At 38.5% G+C, this 21046-nt stretch overlaps 2 protein-coding genes across 11 annotated transcripts in view; one reads left to right on the forward strand and one right to left on the reverse strand.

Annotated features, from left to right (window-relative positions):
• The window catches only part of LOC102236405 (calmodulin-binding transcription activator 1-like), a 386596-nt gene extending 372890 nt beyond the window's left edge, over positions 1-13706 (forward strand). For 4 of the 10 annotated variants that reach the window (XM_023330097.1, XM_023330185.1, XM_023330181.1 and 1 more), the window contains 13 exons: positions 420-616; positions 760-956; positions 1043-1121; positions 1223-1571; positions 2427-2902; positions 4750-4928; positions 6460-6703; positions 7456-7527; positions 7621-7641; positions 7729-7928; positions 8217-8291; positions 9911-9941; positions 12061-13706. In XM_023330097.1, coding sequence (XP_023185865.1) covers positions 420-616; positions 760-956; positions 1043-1121; positions 1223-1571; positions 2427-2902; positions 4750-4928; positions 6460-6703; positions 7456-7527; positions 7621-7641; positions 7729-7928; positions 8217-8291; positions 9911-9941; positions 12061-12093 — 2153 coding nt within the window. In that variant the 3' untranslated portion in view covers positions 12094-13706. The other 6 variants (XM_023330168.1, XM_023330202.1, XM_023330131.1 and 3 more) reach the window with 5 other exon arrangements.
• A 4150-nt stretch (positions 13707-17856) lies between these two features.
• LOC102223899 (urotensin-2-like) lies at positions 17857-19924 on the reverse strand. Its single transcript, XM_005801713.2, has 4 exons — positions 19694-19924; positions 19207-19332; positions 19012-19055; positions 17857-18229 (listed from the first exon to the last, which is right to left on the reverse strand). Exons 1-4 carry the CDS (start codon positions 19797-19799, stop codon positions 18116-18118), a joined length of 390 nt encoding a protein of 129 aa, XP_005801770.1. The 5' UTR covers positions 19800-19924; the 3' UTR covers positions 17857-18115.
• Between the last annotated feature and the right edge of the window lie 1122 nt (positions 19925-21046).

Genomic DNA, 21046 nt, shown 5'->3' on the forward strand with positions numbered 1-21046 from the left:
TTTTTTATAAAGCCGTTGTACATGAAAGATCAAATCGGAGGTGTCCGTGGGCACTCTATCCGTTTACTAATGTAATTTTTTTTTTTTTAAAGTTTCTCATCAATAGCATTTTCATTTTCACTGGACAGGTTATTTATAAAATGATTATTGTTGTATAGTAGGTTAATCAACTTTGCTTCCTCTGTAAAATGGAGTTGGACATTTGCTCCTAAATGGATGATTGTAAGCCTCCTGTTGCCACAGTGACATCCCTGAAACTCCTCAAAGCACCATATTGGTGCAGCTTGTGGTGCGTACTGTGTGATAATTTGCGTTGTCAGGATTAAGGACTTTTGGTGCTGTAATGAGCATACTGACATTTTTGTTTCCTCACAGCTGATGCTGACGCGTTCTTCTTCTGTCTCCCGCTTTCTGCCCAGATAACCAGTTCAGAATGTCAATCCTGGAGCGCTTGGAGCAGATGGAGAGGAGGATGGCAGAGATGGCCAGCCACCAGCAGACAAGCAGTGCGGGGAGTGGTGGCGCTGGAGGAGGAGCAGGAGGAGGCGGAGGTGGGGGAGGAGTAGGAGGAGGTAGTGGAGGAGGGGCCGGAGGAGGGAACAATAGTCAGTCACAGGTAAAAAGCCTCATCATGCTGGACGATTATTGTTGCACGTGGCAGAACCCAAGCACATTCATTAAACTTTTCTATCACTTATTGATACAAATACTGCATGAAACAAAATATTTTTTAATAGCAGTTTCTGTTTTGTTTTTGAGTGTGCATCTGGCCAGACGCAGGCCAGCAGCTCCTTTGAGAGCCGTGTTGTAGTGGTCTGTGAGAAGATGATGAGCAGAGCTTGCTGGGCCAAGTCCAAACATTTAATCCACTCCAAGACCTTCAGAGGGATGACACTCCTTCACCTGGCTGCTGGCCAGGGCTATGCCACCCTCATTCAGACACTCATCAAATGGCGGTGAGAATGAAATTATCCAGCATCCGCCACAGTAATTCATCATAATAGTGCACCACAACAAATATCATTTTCTCTCTCTTATGCAGCAATAAGCATGCTGATAGTATTGACTTGGAGCTGGAAGTGGACCCTCTAAATGTTGATCACTTTTCCTGTACACCTCTGGTGAGTACCAAAGCTCTCCCTTTGAGGAAACGGTTTATAAATTAGAACTTTTCACTTTTCTGACTTGTTTGCTGCTGTTCTTTTGTCTGTTTTCAATCCAGATGTGGGCATGTGCGCTTGGTCATCTGGAGGCAGCAGTCGTCCTGTATAAATGGGACAGGCGGGCCCTTGCCATCCCAGACTCCTTGGGTCGTCTGCCCCTGTCAATTGCTCGCTCTCGTGGCCACACCAAGCTGGCTGAGTGTCTGGAGCAACTGCAGAGGGAAGAGCAGCAGCCGCCTGCCTCTCTACCGCCAACGACTCGGATGTCTTTCTCCCCAGCCCCCGATGCGCCCACCTCCGACAGCTGGATGGTCAGCTGGGCAAACGACAGCATAGTAGCACCTGGCAGCAAGAAAGGAGGTCCTGCTAACACAATAACCACACCCAGCACCACCAGCCCCAACCCAGGTTAGTCTGATTACAGAAAGATTGCTGATAAGTGCGCTACCTGAAGTGCTAACGTTTTTCAGTTTTACCATGTTACAGTGACAAACCTCAATGTGTTTCATTGGAATTTTATTTAATAGGCCAAGACATGATTGTGGACTGAAAACCAAATGATTTATGGTTCATGTAATTTGTTTTAAATAAAAATGTAAAAAGTGTGGCACTTACTCTGACACCCAAATCAAAAACCAGTGCAACTGACTAGCTGTGAAGGTCACATACACTGCAAACCACATTTTACAGACATTTTTGTCTAGTTTCTCATGCCGATATTTCAGTATACTAAGATACTTAATAAGACAAAACAAACTTGCTAGTAAACTTTTAAAAGGACATAGGAACTTGCTTTAAATCAGTAATTCTTGAATATTGACAAAAAGGACTAGTTCCACTGGCAGATTTCTTTCTCATTTATATCATTTTTCCCTTTTTTTCCATTTAACATTTTTAAGTGAAAAGAGCTGCCAGTGGAGCTAGTACTTTTTATCAATATTTAATAATCTACTTCAAACAGATTCCTTTATCTTGCTGAAAAGCTGCTTGTAAGTTAATTTTGTCTTCATTCAAGTGTACTAAGATGCTTATATAAAAAAGGTGAAGAGAGTTAAAAATAGAGCAAATCCTGGTAGAAAATCTGAAATCTGAGCCTGAAACATGCAGCCAGAGCTACAGTCAACTGGTTTTGATCAGAGCACATTGACGTCAGATAAAATCCAGTAGAGTACATTGACATTTTGCAAGTCTGTAGTCTTGACTTAAAAGTGATAATGGAATCTTCAGCTAATGGTGTCACTTTATCTTTTTTTTATTTTGCAGATTTAAGAAGGCCGAGATCAGAACCTTCTAACTGCTACAGCAGCGAGGGCCAAAGAGATCTCCCGTTGGCTAAAAAACATAAACCTAACCCGGAATTATTTCATAATCGACCCGACAAGCCCATGTCTGTTCCTCTGAGCCTGGAGCAGCAACAGCTCCACAAACTGTCCTCCAGCACCAAGAGCATGTCCGCGGAGGGCCTGAGCGCTGACAAAAGTCTACCAACAGGAGGCAGCACTGGGACAACCAGGTGGAACTCCAGAGAGAGTTTCTCCCACAGCAGCATGGGGAAGAAAGCGCTGGGCATCAGTGGAGGCAGCAGTTTGGGAAAGGAGAAGCTGGTCAACCGACTGCGGCAGCGGGAGCAGCTGGGCATGCTGGTTATGGCGGACAGAGAAATGGCAGATTCAGAACTGCTGTCGTATCGAGAGGACCTGGAGAATCAGGACTGTCTCACGCAGATGGATGACCTACAGGTGAGCAGAAAAGAGTGAAATAGCTCTTTCACTCTTTCACACCAAGATAGTTTACACACATCTTGGTGTGTAAACTCCAACTATATTGCAGCAGAAGGATAAATTTAACAGATGAACCTACATCTGGACAACTTTATTTCAGATATGAAATACATAGTCTTGTACAGTAACTGAGACAACACTTACAGTAGACTGCAAAGACAAAACAAAAAAATCTGATATATTAAGATCTTTACACTAGAAACTAGATCAAAACTACTTGGTAAGATTTTGTGTTTTTGTAGCGTCTGGACTGTTTTTATTGGCAACCCCGATAGAGAAAAGAAGAAAGAAATGAAATCTTAATCTTTCACTAAAATCTATATTTAAATTTTACAACTCAAAAAAGCATGTTAAGAAATAGTTTTTTACCAAAGCATTGGTCGCACACTGACAATTATTTGGCAGTATTTTTGCACAACCCACTTGGGCCAGACAAACAGGAATAAATCTTCATTTTTATCCTTTCTTCTTAGCACAATCTCTCTAAATAGTCCAGAGTCACTGCTTCTCTCTTCAGATCTCCATTCTTTGTCCTTTGGAAGGACATACTGATGACCTATTTTAAATTTTCTGTCCACCAGACTTTTGTTAAAACTCTCTGGTTATTTTTAAGGACTTTATGATGCAATGCATTGCCCTCTAACATCATGCCTCATACATTATGAGGCATGATGTTTTTTCCACATTTTCATCCCTTGTTCCACCCCAAATCCAGCTGGTGCAAACTCTGAACATAGGATAAAAAGGCTTTTTCCTGACATGCCTCCCAAACAACCAACAGGTTGACAAGTAAATGTTGTCTGATCTTTATTATGGAAACTTTTGACCTCCAGATGCCACACTATTTGCTTCAGGTCTCTAATTGTGAGCTTGGAAAAATTGAAATTTTGATCACTCTGCATGGTGGCAAGATATATTTGAGTCTTTGTCCAACTTTGTTGACCCCAACTTTAGCTTTATTAATTTTTAAGTTCTACAATAACCCACAGTTTCTGGGTTGAATAGTTTTCTGTTGCTTGCTCTAGAATAAGAATATGATTTGGACACTCTTTACGAAAAAGCCAAGTATCATGAACTAATATGCTCAAGTGTCCTTTTGAGTTAAAGTCACTGGGTGTTTGTGGTGTTATTTGCTATAAAATTTGAATAAAAGCAAAAGGCAAGGTTGATAAAAATGAAATATGTTGTCTTGTATCTAACACTGTCCATATTAAAAAGATTTAGTTAGCAAAAAGGCTCCAACTTAAAATAAAGGAAGTCCATCTACATATACTGTCTCTGCTGGTGAGCAAAAATGTGTATTATTCAAACTAAATTCTTCCTATTTTTTCAAGTGGTTCCAACATATTTGTCAATATTTATTAAAATTTAGTGAAAATGTGCAGACATGAATTGATTTTCTGCAAAGCATGTGTACTATCAGAAGTAGGGTGCTGTATGGGTGCACAATATTAGCACTTCCTGCATTTGGTAGGTAATATACAACAAAGCAGCTTGGCACCATGTCAGTGACCATCACTGCATAATAAACTCTACTCATTGATTGTCTTCAACAGCCAAGAAATCCTTTCAGACATCCATATCAGTCTAATTACTCCTCCAACAGATTAAGTATTTCTAGCCTCTAGCAATTTCACTTTTATTATTATTATCTTCCGTCCTATTATTAAAATCCCAAATTATTGTCTCAGGGCCAAAAGCATTAAACAAGTACGCATAAGTAGTCTGCATGCATATATTATCGTGACGAAAATTTACTAGATAGGTGCTGACATTAGTCATCTTTGTTTTTCTCAAACCAACAGGTAAACATGATGACTCTGGCAGAACAAATCATTGAAGCAACACCAGAAAGAATCAAAAGGGAGAACTTCAGCGCTGCAGACTCTGGGCCTTTAGACACATCGGCGGTCAGCACCACCATGAACTGGCTAGCCAGCTACCTGGGAGACGTAGAACAGCTGTCAAGCATCATACACCTACGGTAAGGAGGACCGTGGAAAAGGGGAGATACAATGAACTTCACACTGCTGTGCTATATGCATAAACCAAGTTTGTTTTTGTTAAAACATGAAATTTTGCTGAATTATTTCATATATATACAGTACAGACCAAAAGTTTGGACACACCTTTTAATTCAAAGAGTTTCCTTTATTTTCATGACTATTGACATTGTAGATTCACACTGAAGGCATCAAAACTATGAATAACACATGTGGAAATATGCACTAAACAAAAAAGTGTAAAACAACTGAAAATACCCCTTATATTCTAGTTTCTTCAAAGTAGCAACCTTTTGCTGTGATTACTGCTTTGCACACACTCTGCATTTTCTTGATGAGCTTCAACAGGTAGTCACCTGAAATGGTTTTCACTTCATAGGTGTGCCCTGTCAAGTTAATAAGTGGGATTTCTTGCCTTATAAATAGTCATGAAAATAAAGAAAACCCATTTTAATTGGAAGGTGTGTCCAAACTTTTGGTCTGTACTGTATATATATTACAAAAACTCACCATGGGTTTGTACTCTTTTAAATACAACCTTTGATTTGTAGATGTCATAAGAAAACCAAAAGATATATTAAATAAAGTTTACATATCTGAATAAAAACTGAGATTTTGTTTCATTTGCTCAAATACAAAGAAATTGAATATAAGAAAAAAAAGAATTTGACATTTTTAGAGGCTTGTAATGCAAAACTCTTTTGAATGTCATCCAAAAATGTGATTCCTTAACAATTTAACGAAAAAAGACACACAATGTTGAAGTGAGAAGCAAAAAGAAACACTTTTTGCCAAATCCATACAAGCATGGCTACTGTGAAAAGGTTTTTGTCCCCTGTAGAGATTTATTCTGTTTATTTATCAAACCTAAATATTTCAGATCATCCAACTTATGTTAATTTCAGACATACACAAAATCTGTCAATTCTAAATTTATTTCCAAACCAATCTGTGATGAAGTAAATCTAAATTGTTACATTTAATCCAACCCCACTGCAGGCTTTTCAAAGTCAGTGTTTTAGGTTAAAATCTGGAAAATTAATATATTTCTGATGATCAAAATCAAATTTACAGTCATAAACATTCATGAGGACTCCTTCATATTCATGACGTGTGTTATGTCAATCTTATACACACCCCTTCAAATAAAGTTTTTCCGAAATCTGTAAGGATGAAAAAGATTTTTTTCACAGGATTGTAATTTAATCCAACAAATATGAAGGAAGCCATTAAAAGTGTAAACTTTGCATTATTAGCAGAACCCAATAAATTTATTCTGAAAATCTATTTCTTGAATTATCAATTTTTGAGACTGCCTAAATATAATCAGTTGGCGGGCAAAATCAAGCTTAAAGAATACAGTGGGAAATTCAAACATTTTAGTAGCTGAAGTTTGTTTCTTTCTACAGTAATTTCATCTCATAATGTCAATGCAGATTTATAGAAAATGATATACAGAGAAAACTAAAATAGCTTAAATTAAAAATGATAAATTGTGCTTTTTTTTTATAGGTCTCTGTACAATGAGCCACTGACACAATCATCTAACCCTAACCTGAGTCCTCGGGGGTCTCCGCTCAGAGAGGGCCCGTTGGAGAGGACTGCGGTTCCTTCCCCGTCCGACTGGAGTGAGTTCATCAACGCCTCCAACAGCAAAGTGGAGCGAGACCTGGCCCAGCTGACTCTGTCAGATCCAGAGCAGAGAGAGCTGTACGAGGCTGCCCGATTGGTCCAAACTGCCTTCCGCAAGTACAAGGTACAGTCCCGGTGTTCAGGTCCTGAAAGTTGTCTATGCTGTAGCCCAGACTCATAGAGCTACAGGCTGAGGATTGGTGTAACTGGGTGGATCTGTTTTTGGATTTTAGGGATGAAGGATTCCCTTTAATCTGGCTATGGATTGAAGTTCAGCATATGTAACGTGGCTTATTACCTATTTTCTCTTGTGTTGTACTGTTTCTAACCATGGTTTCAACTGATTGATTTCAGTCTCTATATTTGTCTAATTCTCTGTATGTCTATTTTTAACTGTACCAGAATATTAAGAGGAAACACAAATCTGTCCCTGTGGTTCCAGCATGGAAAAGGTGGCTTGAGCAGAGCATGGCCTTGCTTAGGGGAGCTGCACTGACCCCGTATCCCTGCATTACTTAGACACATTTATTAAGCAATGAGCTCCCACTTTGTCTTTGTCTCTTTTTTCCTCGTTGCCCAGTCCCATTCCTGAACTTCCCACCTACCCATGAGATACTTTCAATAAGTTTTATTATCACAAACTGTTCACTGTCGTTCACAGTTGTCTTTAGCCCATCTGCCAGCTGATTCTGAGGTGACTCTGTTGGGCAGCAGCTCACTTCCTCCACTGTTTGACAGGTGGTTTGCCCACAAAGTGTGCTCTTTATCTGAGGCGGTCATGCGCTAACCATGACCTCGGCAAGCTACACATATCCTTTGTGGCAGAAAGGAGCTCCTGCTGTAACTTCTTACCTGTTCCACTCTACTTTCCGACAGGGGCGGCCACTCCGGGAGCAACAGGAAGTAGCTGCCGCTGTTATACAACGTTGCTACAAGAAATACAAGCAGGTAGGGAATGAACGCCGCGATATTGTTTCCATGTCTGAATACGTTTAAAGAGCAAACATTCGAAACGCGTCTTTTTTTCCCCTCATTTACAAGCTGACATGGATAGCCCTAAAGGTAACTTGTTGGTCATATTCTAGCATGAAGCTACAGCACGACTGTCATCGAGCGAGTCCTGACGTGTCGATGTGTTTTTGTCCTCAGTATGCACTTTATAAGAAGATGACGCAGGCCGCCATCCTTATCCAGAGTAAATTTCGCAGCTACCACGAACAAAAGAAGTTCCAGCAGAGCAGGAGGGCGGCTGTACTCATTCAGCAATACTACCGCAGCTACAAAGAGTTTGGGAAGCTGAAGCCCCATCACCGCGGGGCTGCTGCCGCCCTGGTGCAGCACAAACTGAGGTAAACACCAAGTAACAGGGTGTATCCGCTCTGCTGTAGACTGTAGGATGCGGCAAGAAGCACTTCATCTTGCTACATAATGATAAAGTGACAGTTAAATTATGAGGCTTGTCTGCAGGGCTGAAAAATGCTTAATGTCTTGAGTCATTTATCAACAAAATCATTAGCAAAAATAAGTTTGAGAGATGATGTGTAATCTCTTTTTGCTTACTAAATACATTGTGATTTAGATTTTTTTTTTTTCGCTGAGTGATAAAGTTAACTCAAAGTGTTTCTGCTACTTCATAGAGGTAGTCTGCTCACGAAGAGGCAGGATCAGGCTGCCAGGAAGATCATGAGGTTCCTACGACGCTGCCGCCACAGGTAGGTCCAGACAGCGACCCCAGCCAGCACTCTCAATAAAAGGGCTTTTCAAAAGTATTCACACCCCATCAACCGTTTCATAACTTTTCAAGTTCCAACAATAAACTTCAATGTGTTTTATTGGGATTTTATGTGTTACTCCAACACTAAGTGTAGTAGTCTATAGTGGACGTTTATAGTCAAGCCCCTTTTTCTCTGGTAACCCTAAATAAAGTCCACTTCAAATAAACTTGACCTGTATGACTGAATCTTAGGGGGAATGCAAATGTTCTGTGAAGGCCTTAACGTTGACCATATAATTGGGCGATTTGATATTTTGAAAATAAATTTGCTTAAGGAAAGACGCCAATTTTGAAAAAACTCGTTTAAAACCTTTGGTGCAAGGATGTGTGTATCGAAATTGATTTATTTTGCAAAACTACAATGGAAACTTTTTTTTTTTGCACCACACCACATGATGGTGTCACTGGCGCAAACTACAAAGAAGGTGAGAGGAAGCAGTTGGAAGATTACAGTGTGCCATTTTTTTTTAATGACTTATTGACGTGTGATTTTAATAGCATTTCTTATTTAATGAACACATCGTAATTGTGACATTAGCGGAATATTGACAAGGTTTTGCACATATTTGTCATGGAAACACAGCTAATGTTACTAAATGAGAAGCTTCATGAAAACCAAGCAATACCGAACAGTCAATCATCTGAAAACTAAAACAACAAAACCACACAGTTGCCAATCTTTCAAGACATGGCCGCACGCCTTCAACTACAACTGACAGGCCATAAAAAGTTCCGTTTATAGTTTACAGCGAGCAACTTGAGGATGTAATTCACATCAAAATAAAACAAAATGTCCTTCATGCAAACTTTATGTGAGGTGCAATGGCCTAAAAAAAACTTTCACAGCATGAAAAACTGTGATGACAGCATCATGTTTTCTCAGCAGGGACAGAAAACCTGTTTTGAGGTGATAGGAATATAGATGGAGCTAAATTCAGAACAATTAGGAGAAGAATTGTCTGTACAAAGGAACAGAGGGGTCACCTTCCAACAGGACAACGATACTGGACAAGAGTTAAAAACGTTTCTTTTAACGTCCATCCAGTTTGCTACTTTGTGCTATCCTATCGCATCAAGTCCCAATAAATACATTGATGTTTGTGGTTTTAACGGGTCAAACTGTGGAAAAGTTTGAAGGGATGTCAATCCTTTTGCTCTACACTCCAAATAAACATCTCCGTTTCTGCTGGCTCGTCACACAGACATGTAGTTTCCATTTAAATAATCAATAAGCCACAATAAAAGTTACAGCAGCAAGTACACCCCTGTCTAATACCACTTAACTTTCAATCATTTCCCACCGTGGTGATATTGCACAGTGGTGTTCTTTCTTCACCACTACTGTAACCAGATAATTTTGTCCATCTCTCTTTTTTTTTCTTTGCTTGGGTGTGTTAGATTTAATTATTTATTTTTCATCTTCTTGAAAATAATCATTAGTTAGAGATATCCCCACCCCTAAGCTCCACCTTCCGCCCCCAGCCGCCCCTGCCCCTCCTTCACAGTGCCTACTGTGTGCTAATAGCTGTCTGGTATTGTTTTGCTGTTTATGCCAAGCCCCTTGATGGACCATAGACTGTTCAAGCGGGTGAGTGCAGCCTCAGCAACTCAGTTCGTGACTCCTTCCTCTCTTTCTTTCTTTCTCTCTCTCTTTGTCTCTCTTCTTCATCTGTTTCTCTTCCCAAACCTCTCTTATGTTTTACTGTCGCTCTTTAATAAAGCTCTTATCTCTTTCTGAAGTTTTATCCATGGCGGTCTATCCCTTTTTCTCCTTCCTCATGTTCTCTTCTCTTCCCTCCCAGTCCTTCTCATTTTCCATCACTGTTGCTTGATGCCTGCTTGCATGAAGGCTGCTGGCTGGAGCCACAGGTGAACTGAGACGCTCAGATTTAGATCAGAGACTTCCTTAACTAACAAAACGCTTATGAATGACAATGTCACTGCAACACTTAACAGAGACTTTTCTGATTCTCCTTATTTCTCTTTCTCTTCTTGAAAATTGCACTTTTTTCTTTTTCTTTTCATTTAGCTTTCTGTGGTTTTGCAAATTCCCAGTTATACAGTGCGGGAAGCTTTTTCTTAACTCTGTTTTATCCTGCTGCATGTCAAGTGGTGACATCTATGGGTCTTGCTCTTCTACTTTTAGGCATGCTATGAACCTGCTGTTTCTCTAGTTGTCTCTCTGGCTGGCTGGCTGGCTGACTGTATGCTCTATTTCAAGCCACTTGATAGACTGCGAGGGGAAACGTCCTCCCTTCAATTTCTGCTTACTAATCTCTGTGAAGCATTTTCTGTGGGATTCATAACTTTAAAAACAAATAGCTGTATTTTAAGGTTTCCTTTAATAAGAAAAAAGCTAACCTGATCTTAGAGCAATAGGTTCATCTGCTATATATAATGTTGTGGCAGCAGTCCTCTTGTTGGGATCAGAGAATAAACAATATTTTGTGTTTCAATAATTTCACACACAAGATCCCAGTTTCTGTGTGACCTCTTCTGTATCTTGCAGCGCTTGCTTTCTGTACAGTAATCAAGCAGGATGAACTCCATCAAATTATACTGGGGGATTTCTTTGTACTCCACAAACATTCCTTGAATCAAAAACTACATATATATGTATATTTGTATGTGTATGTAGTTTTGTACACATTCTGTCATGTTACAGTCTTAACTCTGAAGGTCAACATTGCTCACTCAGAACAATGTTGTGTATAACTGTGAAGTTGAAGTGGAAACAATGCAATGTTTACTGACAGTTCACAAGCAAACACAAAATTGTATTCAGATTTGTTTTCAGTCCCCTCATTACTGTGATACACCTGATTAAAATCCAGTGCAATTAATTGCCCTCACACACCACGTAGCTCTTTAATAATAGATGTGTGTGATTTTTATCTTTGTGTGAATCCAGTTTTTTCCTGAAGGCCTCAGAGGTTTGTTAGAGAACATCAGTGAACAGCATCATACAGATCTAGTATCTCAACACTCAGGTCAGAGATAAAGTTAGAAGCAGGTTTAGGTTATAAGACAATCTGTAAACAGCAACAGCAGCATTAATAAGAGAGATTGCTGAAGGCTTGTTGCAACTGCAAAGATCTTCAGCTCAGGTGGGAAACTCTAAGCTTTATAGTAGACAAAGCTGTGAAAGCCTTTCCCTTCCAGCTTAAACATAAAGCTGGAGATACGGAGTAATGTTTTGGATACAAGCATAGCAGTGTGACTGAATGGATCAGTCACGGATCTAAATTGAATTTAGATGCTGTTCACAGACACTCTGCGTGTTTTTCTGTCAAATAAAATCCCCCAAAAATATACCATGTCTGTTTGTAATGCAGGAAAACATGAAAAGAGAAATAATATATGTTTACAAAAATTTAAGACTGAGGAAGATTGGTCGACTGATGAAGTTAGATAATCTATTACTTGTTGAGTGTTTCAAGCTGATATTTTTTATTCAATGTAAACTCATAATCTATGTAATTCTTAGTAATGATTTTTTTAAGCTGTTGTAAATGACTAATTGTGTGTATTTCTTTGCAACACTGTAAGAATTTCTTTATCTTTTCCCAGAAAAGACGTAGCTCCTGATGACCTGAGCTTTATGTTTTAGTCCTGCTTGATAGTGTTACGATTATGGTTGTGTGTGTCATTTTCTGTGCAGCTAACTTCCTCTTCCATTAACGATTTGTCGTCTGTCTGTGTTTCAGGGTGAAAGAATTGAAAAGGGCCAGGGAACATGAGACCCCTCAGAAGAGCCCCCTTGCGATGTGACATCACTCTCCTGACTCCTCTTTTCTTTTTTTGTTTGTACCTGAGACATTTTACAAGAGAACAGAACAAAAAGAAAAAAACATCGGGTCAAGCACTGCTATTATTACTACTACTAGAGCAGTGTTAATGGTTCAACTGCTATCACGTTGTATGACAGCTTGTTTTTTTTCTTTTTTTTACATGTTTATTCTTTCCACTGACTTGGTGACTTCAACAGCATTATGAACTCAAAGAACTGGGGCAACGGGTGCAGAACATTGGCTTCATGGCATCTTTTGCACTTTTTCATGGACTGCTTTTTATTTTTATTTCTTTTTTTAGCTATGGAGAGGTTTTGGACAGTGATGAGGGACGACGGAGGACAGGCGGTCGGTCAAACGTGAAGATCTCGAGAGATGAAAGTTAGGGCTGTTGCAGAAAATCTCAAAGGACAAGGAGACCATGCAGAAACACTCTGGGTTCTCGTTGTATTTCATGGTTATTTTTTAAGACCAATAAATTCACTCAAAGACAGATTTTTCTTTTTTTAACACCCACACATACCCCACCCACTTTAAACCCAATGCTGGTGATTTAACAGTATCCATTTAAACTTAGTATTCTTTCCAGTCCTTCTTTTCTCGACCCCACCGGTCCGCCCGCCTGGCTGGAGCTACAAATGAATGTAGTGGGGTCCAAACATTCATGCTGAAGCAGATTGGGGATAAAACATGTTCTTTTAAAAAGATACTATGCTTTATTGTGTATATATATAGTCCCTTTATTACTTGAATTTGTTTCATAACGTCCAATGTACTCCTTCCATCATGTCCAATGTATTGGTGAGCTGTATCAGGCTATATGTTGTTAAATCCTACCAAGAAAAAAAAAATGCATGACTTCTAGACAGAAAAAGTCTTTGCTTGTGTGTTTATGGTCTAGCCCTTCAGTCTTTCTTCTGATTTTCATTTTATTTCTACATTTCTCTTCATAAGAGCCGTTATTATTTCTGTAATTAAGCTAATATCCGTGTTCTCCCAGTTATTTTGTTTTCTTCTTGGTTCCCCTCCCAGAGGGGAGCAAAATGTCAATTTTTTTATAATTTTTTTTGTGTTGTAACTCTTGTAGTCATGCAGGTTGTTATTGTTCTTTTGAGTTGAACTCCGGAGCCTCTGCAGGCTTTTGAGGGGAAAATCACATACATTGCCTTGACGTCTTAGAGATTCTTTGTGGGGTCCCTAAGCTTGTCCCAAAATAGGGGTTTGACAAATCCATATTTTTTGACAATTGAGTGATTTCTGTATATAAAAGAAGGCTGCAAGTATGTAGGGGGAAAATGAACATGTTCCCTTACAGGGATTGTATTTTAGAAATATATTATTTTATTCATTAAAAATGGGTCGAAAACAGGTACAAGACAAAAACAGAATATTTGTATAGTTTTGTTTGAATGCTTAAGAAGTATGGTTCTATTGTTTGTACATAGTGTAAATATCTGGGATAAAGATGAGCTAAGTGCATGAAAAGTATGAACAGAGTTAAAATGGGGGAAAAAACTAAAGCAGTAGTGGCTATGCTCTGTAAAATTAAAAATATTTCACTATTAGAGTATTTTACTTTATTTTGATTGTTCCGGAGACAAACATTTTGCTAAAGCATGATATTATTGCATATGAAAAAGTTAAAAAAAAAATGTATTTAGTGTTAGGAGAGGTCTTTAAAAATTATCTTAAATCCACTATAGTTACTTTCATTTTTTTTTGTCATTATCTGTTTGGTTTGGGCTCCCAAGAAACTTTTGCCAATGGTGCCAAGGTATACGATTGCTATGAAGCTTAAGAATTTATTTAAGTCCATTTTTGCAGAACAGATAATCATACAGTGAAATACACTCAAAGGAACGAAAACCATAACATCCTGACTGACTGAGGATTGAAGAAAACATAACTTGTAAAGGGACTCATTTTCAAATGAAGGGCATTTTAGTGCAAGTTCATTATATTTCCACCATCCAGATATATTGTAGAGTTTTGTTCATCTCCTAATATACCACATCAGATATGTGCTTGATTTTTGTTGTCAGTAAAAATGGAATGTGACGATCATAGAGGTATCTTGTCTGAACTCAAAGATTGTAAACGGATGCCTTTCCCATTTGGATCCTGACAAAGCAAACACAGGTGTTGCTGTTTTTATCACTGAAACAGACTGAATTCATCACCTCAGCTGTGCAACCTGACGCACCGACCTTTGATTTACGATTCATAGATTGAGATTTGTAATATGAAAACGACGGCGGTTTGACCTTTTTGCACAGCATGTGTCTTTGTTTTCTTTTTTTTTTTTTAGAAATGTTTCCAGTAGCGATTGCCAAAGGCAGATGTATCCGGCAGTGTTGTCTTGGTCTTTGTGTTGTGAAATAAAAAAATAGTGCCATGATAAATAAGTTTTAAACTTCCCATCAGAATTGTAAGCTATGTAGAATTCAACTGAAAAACAAAGACTTTTTTTTTTAAAGTGATGAAACTGAATCAAAATTTGGTTCAACATCTTGTCTTCAAAGACAAATGTCTTCAAATCTCTAAATGCATGGACTTATCTTTTCCACAGTCCTCGTCAGATGAAGCCACATATTTTCTGCTGGTTTTAGTTCAGGACTCTGGCTAAGCCTTTTCAAAACTATCTAAAGAAAAGAAACCCCACATCATGATGCTGCCAGACCCATATTTTACCGTGGGATACTTTTGGGGACGTGTAATGTTCTTTTTATGCCATGCAAACCTTTTGGAATTGTGGCACAGAAGTTACATTTTTGTTCTTTGCGCAAATAAATAATCTCACAGAAGATTTTTAGGAAGTTTTTAACCAGGACTGGATGTTTTATTTGACAGAAACCCATACTGTTTACAAACTCTACCACCTTTGTGATGTTACTGCCTATATTTTCTTCAGTTACTTATCACTGCCCTCATAGCAAACTAGTTTTTACACAATTATTCTGAAAATTTGGCAATTTAAAGTTTAACAATATTTTATTTTTGTACATCCTAACATTTCTTCTGGCATAAAGTTTTGAAGTAAAATCAAAAGGTGGTTGGAAAATGTCTTAGTTTAAGGTTGTGGAAACATTCATGAAACCCGGTTATGATGGGGTTTTTTTTTTAACAATAACGTTACAAAACTGTTTTTCAGTTGAATTTTACAAAAGATGGGTTACATTAGAGGATGGAGAAGTTTAGAAATATGCAGCATGGTCTAATTTTTTTACGTCACGCAAACATGGCTTTTAAACGAGGTCGAGTGAAAGTTTATGAGAAGGCTGTATTAAACAAAAGCTGGAGTTGGAAAAACTACAAAATAAACTGTCAAAGATGCTCATGTGATTCTAGGAAACACTGGATGATCTCAGACGTGTCCATGAAAAGTCAATAAGCTAAACATGACTGTAATATATTTATGTGTAAATTATAGCACTAGCCTCTCTTGTGACACACTGGACAATATCAAAACTACATAGGATGCTTAGAAAAATAATTAGAGCCTTTTAGGTGCCTATTGGCTGCTGTCTAATTCTTATTCTGCCAGGAAGTGTACTCTGTATCCAAACATGTGAAAATTCAGCCAAGTGCCACTGAAAAACTTGATTTTCATTTATTTATTTTTAACATCATTAGGATCTATAGATATTTCTCTGATGTTCTGGAACAACTGGTTGTTGTCGTGCTGTTTTCCAAATCACCTGATGTGTAAACTTTATTTGCAATGTTTATGTAGAAAGTGCCTATTCATGTCCTCATAACACCTGTTGCAGAATGCATTCAGTGTACCTGATCTTGAGGGAGTACGTCACACAATTGCACCATTACACTCACTCCTCTGCACAGTAGAAGTGGAGCGCTCCAGCTTGTCCGCGTTACGGCTTTATTTTCATTTTTCTGCCTCTTCCATTTTCTACTGGAACAGCTTGACTTTTTTAGAAACGCCACGATCGGGGTTTGCTGCCTTGCGCTCATCCTCCGGTTTGTGGTCAGAATGCATAGCCAATGCAATGTTTTGGGGGGAAAAAGTGGGAGAAGGATTTATAATGCTTGCATGGTAAATAGTTAACTGGGTGACTGAGCTGCACCTAAAGCATGCTTATTTTCTTTGGACTGGTAGTCAGATAGACTTGATTAAGACATAATGTTTGCAAACAGTAAGCAGCTGGTTTGGTGTATCATAGAGGGGAGAAATGTGATTGTAGGGGAGACAAAACCTGCAAACGAAGCCAATGATCAGCACCTGGTAGCTACGGATGTTTTCATGGCAGAGCATGAGGACAGACTTATATTTCGCAACAAGTTTCTTAGATGTTTCTTTTGCTTTTTATTGTTCATTTAGACTCAGTCAGTGTACCACCAAACTCACTTCTAGGACAGATGGACACATAAGCATTTAGCGTTGGTTGACCTCCCTTTTGTATTTTACTCAGGGTGCCAAAATGGGGAGGAGGAAACAGAGCAGGACATGCATTTCACGTCAGAGGAAGCTAAAACCAGAAAACACAAATGGTTAAAACACATGGAACTGAAGGTTTCATTGTACAATGTTTAAAGTAAATTAATACAATAAATTTCGTCTTACTAACCTTGAACAGGTGGAACCCTGAAATGGACTCCAACCCTATGTAGCTCTTGGAGATTAATGACTTTTATGAAGATCTGCATTACTCTTTAGGCCTTTAATTTATTTAAGTGTCAAACTGTAGAGGGTATTTAAGATTAGGTGTAGTTCTATGAAAACTGCAACTGCAAATCTTGTTTTTTTACTGCCATTTCTCGAGGGTGGAGTGACAGGTACACTTGTTTAGCACACAGCGTTTATCAGTTCTAAGATGTTCTGCAAATTGACCTGAGAATCTGCCTTTCCTCCTCTTCCTTTTTCCGAAGCACCCAAACCGCAGAAAGGTAGGCGCATCAGGGCAACAGAACAGAAACCAGTTCAGCAGTATGATCCACGTGTTGACACAGCAATAAAGAAATTATTTTGTGGAGCCCTACCAGGCCTAGCAAAGTTTAAAAATGACTGGACACGTGTAGTCGACTTACTCTTTATGCAAATGCCAGTATTGCAAGACAAGCATTCAGTAGTTTATTGACAGCAATTATATGGCACCCTTTACCCAATTGCACGTTTTCATCAATTCCAAACTGAAGAGAAGAAAAAATAGCCCTGCTTTGATAGAAAGTCATGGGTTCTCGACACTTTGCATGTGAACTAGTGTTAGATCTCTTTTCCTCTCCTCTATAGCTGTCTTTCTCTCTGTCTTTCCCTGTTATGTGACCCGAGTTTTCTCCTCTCCCCGCCCTTAGAAAAAATGTCCATCTCCTCTCGGTTCTCCTAATGTGTTATGCTTTCCTCCTTTTTCTTCCCTTTTCTTGTTTGTAAGTTTTATTTTTGTAATTGTGCATGTACAAGCGTCACTGACTCAATGGATATGTTTAAAAAAAAAAAAGAGATTTCTGCTGCTGAAGCCATGCAAAACATTTTGAATTGCCCTTAAAATATGGAAGATGTTTTCTGAATGCTTTATATTCTTTCTGCTGTAAAATAATAAAAAAAGGAGAAAATGAAGAAAACTTGAGAACCTATTTTTCCATGTCTTTTTGCTTCGTCCTTTACTTTTATTGTTATTCTCCCACTTTCCTACCAGTACATTTCAGTTAAAAACAACTGCAGAGAAATAACATATCTGACACTTTTCTTTTCTTTTTATTCGTTGTAGCATTTGATTTTTACATCTCAAATCATTTTGAATACATACACAGATCTTAACATGACTTTCCACAGTTTAAAAGTAAATCCGACAGTAAATCAACTGAAAGTAAAGGTTTGAGCCTTGGAAACATGTAATGTATGCATGCATGGAGTGTGATGTTTGCTTTGTCTGCCCTTGAAAAATGTATCAAGCATATGTTTTCCTCTGTATTAAGCATTGCTTCTTGTAAGGCAGATATCCAATTAGCTTGGTTTTTAGACGCAGTACTTCCAGAAACACTCGGAATTTCCATTTCTCTTCCTTAACTGCTTACGGATGCCCAGCAAGCGGCTGTAAGGTTTCAGAAGATTTTGTTTCTCTAATAAGATCTGAAAGAAAATATATAATAGTTAGATATCTACAGTATAGTACCATGTTTAATATAAAAGTGTACAGTTTCAATTAGAAATGCAGGTCAGTTCCTTTTAAAAGTATTCAAAAGTGTTAATTAACCAGAAACTTCAATTAATTTTACTGAAATTTCATGTGATAGACCAATACAAGCTAATTGTTCATGGGAAAAAGTATATGATTTACAAATGTTGTTTTTTACAAAGAAAAATTTTAAAATGTATGGGTTGCATTTGTATTCATGCCCCTCTGATACCCTTAAATGAAATCCAATTGCTTTCAAGAGGCATAGGTTTAGGTTTTACAATGTCTAGCGCTTTGAACATCTCATCAAAACTAACATTTCTGATCACCTCTAACACATCATCCCTTTGGTGAAGGATGGTGGTGGAGGCATCATGGTGAGGGAATACATTCGTTTAATTGTCCCGCGCCACATCAAAATCTTTACACCATCAATTCAATGTTATTTTGCAAGGTAGAAAGACCGGGTTGCCCTATTTGTGTGATGCTGGCAGACCCTCACCTCCAGAAATGGAAAGTAATAAAAGCACTCCACACTTTTCATCTTCTCATAATGATTTTCATTTTCCTTCAGCTGCATAATTACGCACTTTACCTTGGTCTGTCATAAAATCTGTGCAAAATGCAGTTTAGATTGTAATTTTTCAAGAGACATATTGTTTAAAGGTTCTGCGGCTAAGATTTTTTTGCATTTCTCTTTCCCGTTTTTAGGATGTAAATGTTTGAAGTCACACACCTCTCTCTTGACTCCTCTTGGCACCAGATTTGTCGTCCTGACACCTGAGGGGTAAGAACACGAGGGATTCGAAATGATTCAAGATATCCATTGTCTAACACCTTGTCTTTGCAATGTTTCCCTTCAGGCCATACTTGAAGTAGAGGAACATTGTAGAAAAATGGTTTCAAATTTGTTCTTAAAAGTGTCTCTTACCGTCTCTGTTAACTTCCCCAGATGTAAAAGTGGAATATCGGAGAGCTGCACCGTCCTGAGGAATAAACATTTTCTCAGGAAGAGACTCGTCATCCAGCGTTACGATAATGCGATCCTCCACTGACGCTGAGGTCAGACATAAATAAATACATTTTAGGTAGTTGAAAAATTAAAAAAACACATTAAAAATGTTCAAACACCGAATGTTTTCTAATCCACAGCAGCACATAAAGTCACTTCTAATCAACAGAAAATTGACCACATTAACAGAACCAGTCACATTTTTCTGCCTGCTAGCTGAACTTTGGCAGAAAAATCACTGCTGAGCATTGCAGCACTCAGGTAATTATTTTATGGCCCCAGGTTAAGACTGTGCTGTCATTAATCTCTTAAAATTAAATTTTACGACTGAAAATGCTAATTGCCCGTCTTAATTGATGGATTATTTTTCATTAAAGCTATAATAGAGGCATTATCCTTTGCTCACCTGGTCCTGGATAGGGCATCTCAGCCGATTCTGTGATAGGGTGGGCCAGCAGGGTGGCAGAGGCCACAAGTACAAAGGCCCAGGAGAAGAGATGGCTGCACTTCATTACTGTCTGATGCTGTTGTGGGAAGTGGTTCTGATTTGCACACAGGTCCTCTGGTGAAGAGTTCTGAATGCGCAGTGGCCCCAGCTGTTTTATATACTTGCAGCTGGGTCCACCTGACTGGCACGGCACACGCGCACACACTTTTGTTTGCTGACAGTCGTCAGCTACATGCAGAGTCACATCCGCTCTCGCTGGCATAAATCAACAGGGACACACAGGTGAATTATGGACTCAATAAGAAGACACCGCACTGTCTTCCAGAGCCACCGGTCATGTTTTTACCAGCTCTTTGGTTTGATTAACCAATTTTACTGAGTTTGTAAATGTTATTAAAGCAGGTGCATAGATTGTCATGTCAACACCCACACTGGGGATCAGGTGGCACACAAACGGTGCAGACGAATCACTTCCACCTTTATGTTACCGCCTTGTTAAAGTGGTTTAGGTCATCTGACTCCTAAAACCTTGTTGCATACGAAGTAGAGAGAGATCCTAATAAACCAAAGTAATTATTTCATCAGAAGTTCAGGGCAGGCTAAAGTGTTCATAACCCTCCTTTCTATGAGCTGTCTGACATTTTAAATCAATTCAAGGCAGCAGGAGATTTTCCTCGGGTCACTAAATTCAGCCTGATTAATGCACAATATTTAGAAGCTTGGTAAGGCTCTGCAACGCTAGGTCTCTGCTTTCTCCACCTCTTAGTCATACAATAAACCAAACCTTTATGAGCATATCCAGTGTGGTTGGAAAGTGTAATAGCACCTTTGCTGCTCAAAAAGATGAAAGCTACTTAAAAAGTTACATTTTCCACCTACGGTTGCAATTTCCATATTTACTAGAGGCATGAATTAAGTATTCAAACACTCATCTGATTTTGTGGGCAGCTGAAGAGGCAACATTAAATTTTCTGCTTGGGAAGTTGAATACCGGTTTGGTACAATTAGTACCAATAATCATAATAATAACTGCTAGTTATTATGACATTCCCACAGCAAACATCTCAACAATCTAGATTTTCCTAAATTGCAGATAATTGAAAATTTAAATCTATGTTTGATATTATATTCGTGTGTGTCTGTAGATGTTCAAATTTCAATTATTTTAATTCTGACATTTGACCTTTATATAAAGCTGAATGCTCTACAAAACACTTAGTCGAGAAACAGTAAATGTAGGAAGAGCCAAACACAAATTGATAAAGATTATGCTAATAACGGAGAACGGAGAATTTAACTAATTTAATTTCT

This window comes from Xiphophorus maculatus, chromosome 1 (assembly GCF_002775205.1).
Source record: "Xiphophorus maculatus strain JP 163 A chromosome 1, X_maculatus-5.0-male, whole genome shotgun sequence".
Taxonomy (NCBI): Eukaryota; Metazoa; Chordata; class Actinopteri; order Cyprinodontiformes; family Poeciliidae; genus Xiphophorus; species Xiphophorus maculatus.